The sequence below is a fragment of the Bos indicus x Bos taurus genome, chromosome 6 (genome assembly GCF_003369695.1).
Source record: "Bos indicus x Bos taurus breed Angus x Brahman F1 hybrid chromosome 6, Bos_hybrid_MaternalHap_v2.0, whole genome shotgun sequence".
Classification (NCBI taxonomy): Eukaryota; Metazoa; Chordata; class Mammalia; order Artiodactyla; family Bovidae; genus Bos; species Bos indicus x Bos taurus.
In genome coordinates, this window is record NC_040081.1 from 66,572,134 (window position 1) to 66,588,616 (window position 16,483).

The following is a 16,483-nucleotide window of genomic DNA, read 5'->3' on the forward strand; positions in this document are numbered from 1 at the left end:
TGACTGCTTCTGAAAGACCCAGCTTGTGACAGTTGCAGGAATGGTCCCAGAAAGCAGGCAGTCTGATGGGGTTATTGATCTGGATCACTCACTGCTGGCATAAGTGTGAAGTTGCCATTACTGATGGTAGGTGGAGACAGACATTCCCTGGCATCAGGGGGTGGTCCAATTGCTAAAATCGTTATCAGAAGTGAACTAGAATACTCTACCTAAAGAAAGGAATGCACTCAATGGGGTGACACACCAAGTATTTGGCAAGTAACTATAAGGACAGTGGATTGGATGACTTAGTGCTAAGCACCAATATTCTAGAAAAAGAACTCAAAACTGCAGGCAACTGTAACTCACGTTGTGGAAGCCAAAGGGCCCTCCTAGTAATTTAGAAAGAGGCTTTCACAGCCTCTGAGAATCTGGAAAACTGAGGATTGGAAAAGATTAATAATACTAACCCATTAAAATTAAGACTTTCTATTCCATAATAGACACTAACAGAAGAAAGTAAAGGTAAGCCAGCCAGTGGGAGATCTTTACAATGCATACAATGCAAATTAGGAACAGACAGACAGACTACCCAATTAAAATGGGCAAAATACTTGGACAGACACTTCACAAAAAAGGATATTTAAATAACCAAAACAGCTTGAAAATTCAGCCCCAATCATTAGGAAAATGTAACTTAAAACCACAAAGAAATACCACAACATTACCATCAGAATCACTCAAATGAAAATGACTGGCAATACCAAGTTTTGGGGAGAATTTGGAGCAAGTGCAACTTTCATAGCTAGGAGGAATATAATGTCCATAACCACTTTAAAAAACTGTTTTGCTGATCAAATACATAGCCATGTTCCATCAAAGACATGTACAAGAATAGTCCTAGCATCACCATTCACAGTAGCTGGAAACACCTCACATGTCTGTCAACAGCAGAGTAGAAAAATATATTGTGGTATAAAACATATTATTGTTTAGTCACTGTCATGTCTGACTGTTTGCAACCCCATGGACTAGCCCACCAGGCTCCTGTGTCCATGAAATTTCCTAGGCAAGCATACAGTAGTGGTTTGCCATTTCCTTCTCTCAGGGATCTTCCCAACTCAGGGATGAACTTGCATCTCCTGCACTGGCAGGCATGGGCAGGTGAATTTTTTACCACTGAGCCACCAGGGAAGCCCATAAAATATATTAGAATACCATGAAAAATGAGAATGAATGAACTACAAGAAGATGAAAGTACAGTGAATCTCTAAAACATAATGTTGAGCAAATGGAGTTAGACAAAAAAGGCATGCATACTGTACGATTGATACCACTGATATCAAGTTCAGAAGTTGGCAAAATTACCTGAGGTGATGGAAGTCCGTATAGAGGTCTCTTTGGGGAGGGTCAGATCACTGGTAGGAAGGTTGGGTTTCTGGATTGCTGTTACTATTCTATTTCTTGATCTGGGTGCTGGTTACATGAGTCTGGTCACTTTATTAAAATTTATTGTACTATATGCGTTATTTGTGTATTTCCTAGCATGAATTTCAATAAAAACTTCAAAAAATGCAACAAAATGCAGACACCTACATTGCTTTTCGTTTTCCTGCTGTGGTGAGAAGCAAATCCTGCTGACATTGCTGTTTTCACTTTGGTTTCTAAACTGTGAACATTTGAGGAAATCGGGCCAGGAGGCATTCACCATTCCCAGGACTGACTCACAGCCCTCTTTTGCAGACTCACAGAAGGATCTACAAGGCAGGAGTCCATGACTAGAAGAAAAGAGAAAGGTGGAAATTAATGTTTTTACAGACTGTTTCTCAAAATAATAATTAAACTAAAGAAAAGTTAGCCACCCATGCTACAATAATACCTTAATTTATATTTACTATAATCAACAACTTGAATTGTCAACAACAACCTTCAACCCTGTAACAAGCATTTTAGCCACCTCACTGTCATGATTCTAGAGGGAATAAACTAGTTCCATAACAGATCATCTAACTCTCTCTTGTAGAAGGATTTATCCAAAATGATTTTTTTTTTGAGATTTCTTGTGTTAAGTAAACCTGTCAACCAAAAAAAAAAAAAAAAAACCACTCTACTTACTGCCGTAAGGAAAAAATTAACATGAAAATGAATGCCTCCAAAATGAAAAGGCAGAGTAGATCACAAAATAGGTTAATCTCATTTCTTTATCAGACCTCTGAGAAATTCAAATTATCTCTGAGAGGCAGACAGAGAGAAAGCTGTTCCTTAACCTACACTGTCTCCTTAGAAAAGAAAATATTACACAAACAAATGGCAACTCTGAAACCTTGTACAGTAATTTATCTTTTCATTGCTATGCTATCTTCTGCAAAATAGCAAAACACAAACAATTGTCCACTAGCAGTAAGGTAATGATGCTTTGGAGTTTGTCTTTATTCATCTGACATGCAATCAAACACTGCTGGATCCGAGTTCCTGTGTCTGGGGATGGGGACGCTACAATGTCAAGGTCATGGACTTGTTCTCCTGCAGATCCAGGCAGCTTTTTCTACTTTGCAGCTATGGGTTGCACCTCTCACCCTAGCTGGTCATCTGGCAAAGGCATCTCAAATGATTTTTATGAAAACAAGGAAAGAAAATATATATGTCAGTCAAAGCAAAGCACACACTTCAAAAATGCAGGGTCAATAAGAAATTTCAGAATCATATAGTATCAGATTTGTAAGAAATCTTAATCAACACCTCATTCAAATCCTTCATTTGAGGGAAGTCTAGGGAGATTCTGAGACATACAGCTTTGTAACAGATGAAGTGGGAAGAGAATCCAGATTTTTAACATTCAACTCATGCCCTATCTACCATCCCATATCATTTATTCTCACATAAGGACCTAATAATTTGGCTTTAAGAATTCCTTGATCCAACAAATACACTTATAATTCCCCACTTATTCATCTATAGATCACTGGAACATAAAGGGATGTGCCAGCCACTGAGTTAAAACAGAAAGGATCAAGTCTATGAAAGGATCTTGAGAGTGAGACCTTGTTATACATAAAAATGTGGGAAAAGAGTACTCAACAATTACATTTAGATACAAACACTTTTGTCCTTCTCAGAAACTTGTCTTAAAATTAAGTACATTTTAGAATCCTAATATTCACATAACTATATTAACATGTATCCAAATTTGTTAGTGAAGATGTAAGAAGAAGTTTTGCATTTGAAAGAATTAGCTTTAGACATAAAATATGAATTAGTCCAAGCAAGTATCTCAGTGGAAAGGAGACACCTGATTGCCATTCAGGAAATAAATTAGATATTCATAGAACTGAAAATTCTGCTTAAATAACATTTTTGAGAAGATTTTCTTTCCTAGATCTCATTCCAGAGACCTTACATATTTTCTCAAATAAAACCGAGAAACGTGGTTGAGGAGTGTGGGGAACACAGAATTCCCATGCAATTGCTTCTACTTTGCTAGGCTCTAAGTGCTATATACACATTAACTCATTTCTCACTACAGTAGTACACCAGCAATACCATTACTGTCATCTCTACTCTACAAATAAAGAAACTGAAGCACAGAAAATATATGAGATTCTTCCAAGATCACTGAGTTAGTGAGTGTCCCAGCCAGCATTCAAACCCAAGCCAACCGATTCAAGGACTATTAACTACTCTATTACACATGAGTCCTTACTTTAGGAATGTATGTCCCAAAAGCATAACTCAAGGTTAATTCAAAACCTGGTATGCACTTTCCCAGTGAACCAACCATATACACAGTGGTTGGGTTCTCCCATCACTCTACAAACTTCTACTTAATCTCCAATCAATCAGTATTTGCCAAAGGGGCTAAGAAACACTAGGACAGGGTGAAGGCTTTTCTCTTTCTTTCCCAGGTGTAAGAGCCCACAATAGAGCTACACAGCAAGCTTGGTTTGGTTTCAGCATTCTTCCTTTGCTTCCTAGTCCCTGACCTGTGTTCCAATGTCCTGACACCATCCTGCCCACCCCACTCCAGCACCCCACCTGGAAAGCCCCCTCCACCAGACCATCATTGTTTTAGTCACTTGGTCATGTCCAACTCTTTGTGACCCCAAGGACTGTAGCCCACCAGGCTTCTCTGTCCATGGGATTCTACAGGCAAGAAAACTGGAGTGGATTGCCATTTTCTCCTCCAGGGGATCTTCCCAACTCAGGAATCAAAGTTGTGTCTTCTGCTTGACAAGCAGATTCTTTACCATTAGCACCACCTGGGAAGGTATCAGTTCGGTTCAGTTCAGTCACTCAGTCGTGTCCGACTCTTTGCGACCCCATGAATGGCAGCACGCCAGGCCTCCCTGTCCATCACCAACTCCCGGAGTTCACTCAGACTCACGTCCATCGAGTCAGTGATGCCATCCAGCCATCTCATCCTCTGTTGTCCCCTTCTCCTCCTGCCCCCAATCCCTCCCAGCATCAGTCTTTTCCAATGAGTCAACTCTTCACATGAGATGGCCAAAGTACTGGAGTTTCAGCTTTAGCATCATTCCTTCCAAAGAAATCCCAGGGCTGATCTCCTTCACAATGGACTGGTTGGATCTCCTTGCAGTCCAAGGGACTCTCAAGAGTCTTCTCCAACACCATACTTGCTGCTAAACATTTTTCCCCTTCCTACCATCAAAGCTACATTCCCCAAGTGAGCTGATTGAAATGAGACTTTCAAAGAAGAAAAGAGATGAAAATAACACAGAGTAGTACATAATAATAGATGGACACTTCACCCTCCAGAGGTTTTTGGCATCATTAGAAGATTGCTTGCTGGACCAAAGGAATCTCTGATGGAATTCCAGGTGCCACTTACAGAGGGAAAAGTCATCCCACATTGTCATGGGGGGAAGATCACTGTGAGGCTGAGTAGCACTTGGGGCCCAATTCTCCCAGGTGTTTCTTGGACCTTTCCTCAGTTCTGAGCCCACATATTCTTTGATCACTCCACATCTTCATTCAGAACCTTCTATGGTAAAGGCGATGAAAGTTCACACAGGGGTCCAGCAGACCATTTTCACTCTAAAGCTGAGTCTATAACTCAGAAGCTCACTTCTTGTCATTGACCCTCACCTGAGTTATTTTCTGCAGGAAATCACAAGCTACCCCTCTGAACTTTTCATGTTGGCCACGGCTCACTATCTGATCTTTGGCCAACAGTTCATTCATACAAGACTCAGTTTCATCATTTGAAAAGTGAGGGATTTGGAAGAGCTGATTTTTCATAGTCCTTTTACCACTGACATTCTGTTAATCAAAATTCACTCTTTATAACACAATACTTCTCAGAGGAGTGGTGATAATCCCACCAGCTTTGCTAAATTTCAAAAGGTAACAGATATTTTTTTTTTTCTCGAGACTTGATCTGGGAATATATAGAGACATTAAAATACCATTAGGCCTTCCATTCTAAAAATAGGGCCTAAGAAAAATGTCTAGAGTGTTTCCAAATAGCTCTCTTAAGAGGTGTAACCAACCGAGACCCATAGGCTTTAAATTGCCAGATGAGGACATGTGAAATAGTGATGGGGTATTAATAACTAGCAGCCCTTTCAAACACTGAGCAAAATGAGGAGCCATTTGTTCTTGCTTTGCATGAAATTCAAGTGCCTACAAGGGGTTGAAGCATTTTGCTTTTCATCACATGGAACAGTGTGTTGAGACAGACCACACTATTTTGGAATATAAGTGCTGATATCCAAGCAACAAGCAGACTGACATCTGAAAACAGTGCTCAGAACAGGGAAGGAGTCAGATTTGGCTATCAGGACACTATTTTAGAAAAGGTGATTATTTTAAATGGACATTTGAAGGGTATTTCGTGTTGTGCAAAATCCCCTTAAAACATTTCAACTAAGGCTTAAGCAGAAAATTCTTACCTCTGTAATTTTGTTGAAACAAATACATACAAATATAAATACTTCTACTATATATTAATAATGAGGTTTTTAGGGGATTTCCATTAGGAATACTACTCAAATTATCTCTCTGTTAATACAAAAAATTATAGACTTTACCTATACAATTTTAAGCAAATTTATCTACTAAATTTCCTGTATTTACAAATTTTATATATATATATATAGTACCCTTTGACCAACATCTCCCCATTTCCCCACCCACAAATTTACAGATTTTTACCTGCAAAAATAGCTCTGATAAAGACATAAAGTTAAAATTATTGAATAAGCTATAGCCACATTGTAGGCTTATATAATAGCTAAAGGATTTTTAGGTTTTATAAATCACTTTTTTCTAACTTTTTAGGTTTTTTTTGAAGTATGGCTCATGTACAATATTATATAGGTTACAGGTGTACAATACAGAGATTCAAAACTTTTAAAGGTTATATTTGATTTATGGGCTTCCCTGGTGACTCAGATGGTAAAGAATCTGCCTGCAATGCAGGAGACTTGGGTTCAGTCCTTGTGTTGGGAAGACCCCCCGGAGGAGGGCACTCCAGTATTCTTCCCTGGAGAATCCCCATGGACAGAGGAGCCTGGCGGGCTACAGTCCATGGGGTCCCAAAGAGTCGGGCACGACTGAGCAACTAAGCACATGGCGCTTGATTTACAGCTATAAAATATTTGCTATATTCTCCATGTTGTACAATATATTCCTGTAGCTAATTGTATCTAATATTTAACTTTTTACTTTAAACTACTTTTAGAGACTTACAGAAAAGTTTTAAAAATAACACAGAAAGTTTCCATATGGCCTTTATCCAGGCTCCCCCAAAGCAAACACCTTACACAACTACAGTACTATTATCTGAACCAAGAAATTAACACCATACAATATCTTTACCTCAAGTAAAGACCCAATTCAAATATCACCAAGATCTTCATTTAGGATCCCACACTGCATTTCATTGTCACTTTTTATTTCTGACAAATAAACTAACTTTTGAGTGTATCAGAAAAGCTTAGGATTTAAAACTCTTTTCCCATGGTGGAGGAGCAGTTCTTGTGAAAGGCTGAGTTTAAGATGGCCCCCAGTGACCTCTACCTCATACTGTTTATGCTCTGTATAATCCCTCCCCTTGAATGTGAGCTGGCTAGTGACCTACTTACAATCAGTAGGAGGTAATGGGATGTCACTTGCGTCATTAGGGTACATAGGACTGTGACTTCTATCTTGCTAGCAGACTCTCTTCCTCACTGGTTCTGTTGAAGCAAGTTGCCATATCCGATGGGCTTACTGGCAAGGACCTGAGGTTGTCCTCTGGCCAATAGCCAGCCAGGAACTGGGACCCTCCACCCTTAAGGAATTGAAATTCTTCCAACAATCACAGGAGCCTGGAAGTGAATCCTTTCCTAGGCAAGCCATCAGACAAGACCCCAGCCCTGGCCAATACCATGACTTGTACCCGTATGACACATCCTGAGACAAAGGACCTAAGGTACTCTCAGGTTCCAAATTACAGAATCTGTTAGATAATAGATGTGTGCTGTTTTAAGCTGCAAAGTCTATGGTAATCTGCTATGCAGCAATAGGTAACTAAAATATTTCTCTTTGATATATCACTTGGTAAGAGACATGCTATTGAGTTAGATGTACTATTCACTGATGAGATTTATACAACCTTTTTTTTTTTAATTCCTAAATTTGTCTCTGGTAATGACCAACCTAGACAGTATATTAAAAAGCAGAGACACTACTTTGCCAACAAAGGTCCATCTAGTCATCTAGCTATGGTTTTTCCAGTGGTCATGTATGGATGTGAGAGTTGGACTATAAAGAAGCTGAGTGCTGAAGAGTTGATGCTTTTGAACTGTGGTGTTGGAGAAGACTCTTGAGAGTCCCTTGGACTGCAAGGAGATCCAACCAGTCCATCCTAAAGGAGATCAGTCCTGGGTGTTCATTGGAAGGACTGATGTTGAAGCTGAAATCAATACTTCGGCCACCTGATGCGAAGAGCTGACTCATTTGAAAAGACCCTGATGCTGGGAAAGATTGAGGGCAGGAGGAGAAGGAGACGACAGAGGATGAGATGGTTGGATGGCATCACTGACTCGATGGACATGGGTTTGGGTGGACTCTGGGAGTTGATGATGGACAGGGGGGCCTGGCATGCTGCGGTTCACGGGGTTGCAAAGAGTCGGACACAACTGAGCAACTGAACTGAACTGAAGCCAAAACAAGTTGTTCAGTAAATAGCACTCACAAGGTCATAGTCATAGGGAGCTCCCAGAGCTGCAGACCTTAGTTATGAAGAGAATGTTAATGACTGATGATCTGGTAAGAAAAGCCACTATTTCCTCCTTTTAATTATGAGAAAATTGAAACCTAAAAAGATCTCATAGCCAGTACTATAATGCCAGCCCAGTGCTCCAGAATCTCACCCAGGTGACCTCATCTCATAAACATGAGTCCACAGATAACACAGGGGTATAAACTCACAAATCACACAGGAGCATGAATTCATCAGCACTGCCAGAAAACACAAATAACAACAGATGGCTCTTTCTCTCTCTGACGGACCAATGGCACCAGCTTCCTCCGTCTAGATCTCTGGTGGCCTCAAGTGACCTCATGAGATGTATGGCTTAGGTGGGGCATAATGGGAGCAGGAAAGAGGTTCCCTTGCTTCCCAGCTTCACTAGGCATGGGCATGGAAAACCATGCTGGTGAACGTTTATGGGTATCACTGTCTCACACCAGAAGAGAGCTCATGGGAGAAGTCAAGGTATTTTTTGGTCGCATTAGTCTGAAATTCTTAAAAATCCAGGACTGTGTCTTATTTTTCATTTGCAATAATCATAGTTTCAGCATGAAATAAACAGCTTGCTCAGGTAGGGTCACTGCAGAGCATTTAACGAAAGGCCCGTTTACCAAGATGCTGGAAAGGTTTCAAAAAACCAACTAGGGGTAGTGCAACCTGTGGGGACAGGTTGCTGCTGGCATCCCAGATTCAAGGGAAAAGGTAAAGTAGCAGTTACTGGAACTCGGAGAGAGCTGTGTGCAGAAGGCGGCCTGATAGGAGCCACAGCCCTTCACAGTGAGGCAGGCAATTCCAAACTGTGTAACCAGGTAAAGAAGAAATGAGGGATCAGCACTGCCTCTCTGAGCCACCAGAAGCTAGAAAGCAGACCTACTGTTAAAACTAACCTGTGGGGAAGAGTGGGCTGGAGGAGGGTGGGAAGTTAATAAAGAGAAATACAGGAGAAAGAGCCAGCACGAGCTCAACAAATACCTCTCAGGGGACAAAATTAGTGCTGTGCGAGGAGACTGTTCAACTATTATTAGCTTGAAATCTAGTAGGAATCTTTACACCACAGAAATCAGCAAATGCTACAAATAATAGTTTTGTTTTTCAGGGAGCCAATTTACCAGCATAGCACTGGATGATAGTATAAATCACATCATCTCCTCCAGAAAGAAAGCTGCTTTTATCTCCGCTGAAAGGAAAATTATGGTCATGCACTTGTTGAACCAGATGAAGACATTATGTCAACAACACCCTGCTATCTCCCACCACCACCATAGCCACAAGTCTTCCTTTGAGATCAACGACTTTCTTGGTGGTAATACTGTCTACCCAAGTCCCCAAGCCTACAAACCTTTGCTTCACCCTCACCATTCAGATGCAATTGATTACTAAGTATCACTAATTTTACTTCCCCAACCTCCCTCACATCCATTTATTCTCTTATTTTTTGTTCTCATAAAATTAAGCTAGTTGTAGTTCCCCTAATACAAAATAGATTTAGGCTGCTCTCTTTTTCCACCTTGTCCACATGGCAAACTTCTGTTTATCCTCCAAAATATAATTCAGCTATTACTTCCTCCCTTGGAGCAGCCTTCCCTAATACTGCCTAATGGAAAGAGACCCTCTGTGTTGTCCCCATAACACACACCTTTTTAAACTGATTGCATTGGACATTAATGTAATTGTTTTCATGTCTGGTCCCTTATTAGGCTGAGTCCCTTGAAGGCAAAACTGTGTTTTATTCATCAAAGTATCCTCAGCATCTAACAATGTACCTAGCACATTGTAGGTGCCAATAAATGCTTGCTAAAGGAATATATTAATAACTTTCCTAATATCCTTGTTGAAAAAAACTGTCAGAAGCTGAAAGGGAGCTCCCAAGCTCTACACGTGCCTGGCAAGACCCTCCAACTCTCCCTTATATCTACACCCCAACACTTGCATCCTTGCCAACAGTATCTGCTTTCAGGATTGTTTCCATTATGCCCTCTTTCTCATTTGGGGCAGATATCACAGGACTCAGGATATCTGGCTCTCCTCACTTCCTGGATTCCCATATCTTCATGGATCCTGGGTTTCCACATCCTTTTCTCAGTGAGATTTTCCTGAATGACACTTTACTTAAAATCTAACCCCTTGCCATCATACCCACACTCTCCAAAGCTCTCCACTTCTTTTTTTATTTTTTCTATTGCATTTAATCAATAGTATATCTGTACCTGACATAGTATTATTTTTAAAAAAATTTTAATATATTTATTTGCTCATTGCTGATCTTCCTCCAATATAACATATGGCTCATGAAGTCAAGGATCTTGTATATTTTGTTTGCTGCCAAATACACTATACAGTAAGCACTCCAAAAATATTTGTTTGCGAAGTAAAAGAATCACATGCAGAGAATAATTTGGTGGCCTCTTGGAACAAAGCTGTCAGTAGCAAAGTTGGGAGCAGAATCACTACTACCTAACTCCCAACTTAATGGTTTGTACAAAAGCTCACTCTCTCCTTGCTCTAATGTTTCCTCCTCCCCCACTGCCCCCAAATTCTATGTGGTTGGATCCTGAAATAATTCCCATGTAAGGGCAAATGGCAGTAAAACTTCTATGGATGAAAAGAAAGTGAAGTCACTCAGTTGTGTCCAACACTTTGCGACCCCATGGACTGTAGCCCATGTAGCTTATCTGTCCATGGGATTTTCCAGGCAAGAACACTGGAGTGGGTTGCCATTTCCTTCTCCAGGGGATAAGTGCCTTGCTTATACATCAATAGTAAAATGTCACCTTTAAAATAGAGAACCTCAGGAAATGCCGACAGATAAACACAGCTCAAATTAAGACAAGTGTGAATAATGTAAAACCATACAAACACCCCTAAAAGAGAATATAAAATTCCATAACCTTCTACACAACACGATCCTGATTCTCATTAATACTTGACATACTTACCAGAGCCCATGGGATAGAGAATTAACAAGTTACAAAAGAAATTTTCAATCATTCAATTATTTTTTTGCAGCTGTTTTGATTTTTTTGCACATCACGAGGTGATGCCTGATATAGGGATTTTTGAATGCAGTGAATCACTATCACTAAATCTAAATTCTAGTCACATCCATATAATTCCCATGAGTTATTGAGGACAAAAGTAAACAAACTACTCCACTGAGTCCGATGAAATATGTGTGCTTGAGACTTTGTCAGTAATTTGACAAGGCATTTTCAGGGAGATTTGAGCTTCTGTGTCCTCATTCAACAGTTTTGTGTCTTTGTAAAGCAAAAATAATACGAGTTATCTGACTATTATCCATACTTTGAGCCATTCTGGCACATAAAATGGAACCTTACTTATCATTTGATGTTTTATGTGTAATGGCATTAAGCAATTGCCATGTTGCCTGATGTTGAGAAGTGACCTGTGATACAACTGACCACCTAAACAGCCAGGTAGACAGCACAGCTGCAGCTGAAAAGACTGCTGTTTCCTAGTTAGCAGATAAAATCAGGGAAACAAGTGGCAGATGACTTTCTGAATTTTTACTTGGTATTAGCAACAAAACCTCTTTTTTCTTTGACTACTGACCCATAAAAATTCTTTAAAAATATAATCATGAAAAAACTTTATTTCTGTCATGTTTCCATTTATTCTCAAATGTGACACAATTCAAATTCTTGGGACATAGACAAAAATCTCTAATAATCAAATTAGCAGTAAAAAAAAAAGTAAGTTTATGCAGACTACCTGATTTATGAATTCTTCAAAAATTGTTTCAACCATACTTTTTGATTGGCTTTTAAGATTATTTCAGGGTCACATTTCCATAGGCGAGTGGCACATGCTTTCTTACAAAATCATGTCTTTAAGACTACAGTAAGCCTTCTAAAATTACATTATACAAACAAATCTGTTGCTTTTTTTACTAAAAGGTTAGCAGTAGAAATCAAACTCAACAATGTTGTAGTAATTTAATGTCATGCAGTAGTAGCAATTTTGAATATAAATTGGATGGTGGAGAAGAGGTTTTATAATTCCAGTATAGCAAATATTTTTGAAAACTCATTCCTATATCAACTTTGATGCCTGTCTTGACTATTCACCTAGAGGCTATCTTGGTGATTTGGCTGTCTTTAGTAAATGGATAGAGTTAAAACAGGACAACTTTATCTGTGTATTTGAAATGACAGGAAACTTTTACTGTAACTTTAAATAATGGGGCTAGAGTATCGACTCATTATTCTAGGGAACTCTGCTACTTCTAAAAAGGAAGCCTAGGGCACTGATAAAAAGTGAGTCAATTGTGTCTTCCAAAAACAGAAATCTTAAATACCTCTTGTTTCTGTCAACACTTTTTTTTCTCCTCTAGAGTGGCTGAAACAAAATATGCCTAGAACTTTTATTTAGCTACCAGGATTTTAGCAAAACCAAAAGCTTAAAAGATGAACACAAGGTGAGTAGAAGATAGCAACACAGAATTCCAATCGTGATTTTAGAAGCAAAACACAGAATTCAGGGTGAAAAGCAGGCAGATCGTAACACAATATTGACTGGGAGCTTTTTGCAGAAACTAATTTCTATGGCCGGTGACTTGTTATGTAAGTGAATATTGAAACATCTCTGGTGATCACATTCAGGTAACAAAAGATATATTAATATATCTCCTGTCAATAAATTAAATACCTAGAGTCAAAAGTTCTACTTTCTACCATAAACCTTTCAACTCTGAGCAAGAGCCAAGCCAAACAAGACACAGAGGTGTTTCCAGCAGATAATTTAAAATTTCCCCAAGGTGATACACTGAAAGTATTTCTTTGACATTTATTTAGGGGAGAACCTGACAGTTACAGCAGAGAGAAAGAGGCCTTTGCCTAGCAGGGTTCCAGCATACAAGCCCCACTGGGCAAAAGAGAAGTCCTGCAGGTAACTCAGCTCATCCTTTCTAAAGACATTTGCAGCTACTGGATCCATCGAATGTCAACACAACCCCCACAAGGCCCCCCAACTGAATTGTCTATTATTCTCAAAGCAAATATAAAAGTGCCCCTGAAAAAAATCATGGTAAATTTAATTTTTTTCATCTTTTTTCATAGGTTTTTAGAGTTCCTTGAATTAGAACCATGAGCCACTGTTGAACCCATCCACAAGAAACTAATTAACCATAAGATGCTAGAGTCCTTGTCACAGTGACTCCACTAAGTCCTCATCAGTTGGTAGAGTTTTGCCAAGAAAATGCACTGGTCATAGCAAACACCCTCTTCCAACAACACAAGAGAAGACTCTACACATGGACATCAACAGATGGTCAACACCGAAATCAGATTGATTATATTCGTTGCAGCCAAAGATGGAGAAGCTCTAAACAGTCAGCAAAAACAAGACCAGGAGCTGACTATGGCTCAGATCATGAACTCCTTATTACCAAATTCAGACTTAAATTGAAGAAAGTAGGGAAAACCACTAGACCATTCAGGTATGACCTAAATCAAATCCCTTATGATTATACAGTGGAAGTGAGAAATAGATTTAAGGGTCTAGATCTGACAGATAGAGTGCCTGATGAACTATGGACTGAGGTTCGTGACATTGTACAGGAGACAGGGAGCAAGAACATCCCCATGGAAAAGAAATGCAAAAAAGCAAAATGGCTGTCTGGGGAGGCCTTACAAAAAGCTGTGAAAAGAAGAGAAGCGAAAAGCAAAGGACAAAAGGAAAGATATAAGCATCTGAATGCAGAGTTCAAAAGAATAGCAAGAAGAGATAAGAAAGCCTTCTTCAGCGATCAATGCAAAGAAATAGAGGAAAACAACAGAATGGGAAAGACTAGAGATCTCGTCAAGAAAATTAGAGATACCAAGTGAACATTTCATGCAAAGATGGGCACAATAAAGGACAGAAATGGTATGGACCTAACAGAAGCAGAATATTAAGAAGAGGTGGCAAGAATACACAGAAGAACTGTACAAAAAAGATCTTCACGACCTAGATAATCACGATGGTGTGATCACTGACCTAGAGCCAGACATCCTGGAATGTGAAGTCAAGTGGGCCTTAGAAAGCATCACTACAAACAAAGCTAGTGGAGGTGATGGAATTCCAGTTGAGCTATTTCAAATCCTGAAAGATGATGGTGTGAAAGTGCTGCACTCAATATGTCAGCAAATTTGGAAAACTCAGCAGTGGCCACAGGAGTGGAAAAGGTCAGTTTTCATTTCAATCCCAAAGAAAGGCAATGCCAAAGAATGCTCAAACTACCGCACAATTGCACTCATCTCACACGCTAGTAAAGTAATGCTCAAAATTTTCCAAGTCAGGCTTCAGCACTACGTGAACTGTGAACTTCCTGATGCTCAAGCTGGTTTTAGAAAAGGCAGAGGAACCAGAGATCAAATTGCCAACATCCGCTGGATCATGGAAAAAGCAAGAGAGTTCCAGAAAAACATCTGTTTCTGCTTTATTGACTATGCCAAAGCCTTTGACTGTGTGGATCACAATAAACTGTGGGAAATTCTGAAAGAGATGGGAATACCAGACCACCTGACCTGCCTCTTGAGAAATCTGTATGCAGGTCAGGAAGCAACAGTTAGAACTGGACATGGAACAACAGACTGGTTCCAGATAGGAAAAGGAGTACGTCAAGGCTCTATATTGTCACCCTGCTTATTTAACTTATATGCAGAGTACATCATGAGAAACGCTGGGCTGGAAGAAGCACAAGCTGGAATAAAGATTGCCGGGAGAAATATCAATAACCTCAGATATGTAGATGACACCACCCTTATGGCAGAAAGTGAAGAGGAACTAAAAAGCCTCTTGATGAAAGTGAAAGTGGAGAGTGAAAAAGTTGGCTTAAAGCTCAACATTCAGAAAACTAAGATCATGGCATCCGGTCCCATCACTTCATGGGAAATAGATGGGGAAACAGTGGAAACAGTGGCTGACTTTATTTTTTTTGGGCTCCAAAATCACTACAGATGGTGACTGCAGCCATGAAATTAAAAGACGCTTACTCCTTGGAAGGAAAGTTATGACCAACCTAGATAGCATATTCAAAAGCAGAGACATTACTTTGCCAACAAAGGTCCGTCTAGTCAAGGCTATGGTTTTTCCTGTGGTCATGTATGGATGTGAGTTGGACTGTGAAGAAGGCTGAGTGCCAAAGAATTGATGCTTTTGAACTGTGGTGTTGGAGAAGACTCTTGAGAGTCCCTTGGACTGCAAGGAGATCCAACCAGTCCATTCTGAAGGAGATCAGCCCTGGGATTTCTTTGGAAGGAATGATGCTAAAGCTGAAACTCCAGTACTTTGGCCACCTCATGCGAAGAGTTGACTCATTGGAAAAGACTCTGATGCTGGGAGGGATTGGGGGCAGGAGGAGACGGGGACGGCAGAGGATGAGATGGCTGGATGGCATCACTGACTCGATGGACGAGACTCTGAGTAAACTCCAGGAGTTGGTGATGGACAGGGAGGCCTGGCATGCTGCGATTCATGGGGTCACAAAGAGTCGGATACAACTGAGCGACTGAACTGAACTGAACTGAACTGAATAACAACTCACCATTTCTTGAGACAACATTTCCATATATATACAACTTTAGTAGGGCTTCCCTGCTGGCTCAGATGGCAAAAATCTGCCTGCAATGTGGGAGACCTGGGTTCAGTCCCTGAGTTGGGAAGAGCCCTTGGAGAAGGGAATGGCTACACACTCTGGTATTCTTATCTGGAGAATTCCATGGACAGAGGAGACTGGAAGGCTACAGTCGATAAGGTTGCAAAGAGTTGGACATGACTGAGCGACTAACACAATGACAGGACAACTTTAGTACTCATGAAGTTCTTAGCTAAGTTAGACTTTAGTCCTTTATGACTTTCAGTTTTGGTTTTCTCTTTGCCCTGTGGAAGTATAGAGAAAAACTGCTCTTCTGGTCATGACCCAGGAGCATTTGAGGGTGGCTGTGGTGCACACTCAGGGCCCTCACACCACCAGGTGCCCCAACTATTCTTCACATAAACAGATTCTGAATCACTCAGTTCAGTTCAGTTCAGTCGCTCAGTTGTGTCCGACTCTTTGTGACCCCATGAATCGCAGCACGCCAGGCTTCCCTGTCTATCACCAACTCCCGCAGTTCACTCAGACTCACGTCCATCAAGTCAGTGATGCCATCCAGCCATCTCATCCTCTGTCGTCTCCTTCTCCTCCTGCACCCAATCCCTCCCAACATCAGAGTCTTTTCTAATGAGTCAACTCTTCACATGAGGTGGCCA

The 16,483-nt window shown here is 40.3% G+C and overlaps 1 protein-coding gene across 1 annotated transcript in view; it reads right to left on the bottom strand.

Moving 5' to 3' along the window:
• Positions 1-16,483, bottom strand: part of CORIN (corin, serine peptidase) — a 308,663-nt gene that overhangs the window by 174,748 nt on the left and 117,432 nt on the right. The window contains exon 5 of the mRNA XM_027544426.1: positions 1,576-1,757. Within this exon, the coding sequence (XP_027400227.1) occupies positions 1,576-1,757 (182 nt within the window). The remainder of the gene's footprint in view (positions 1-1,575; positions 1,758-16,483) is intronic.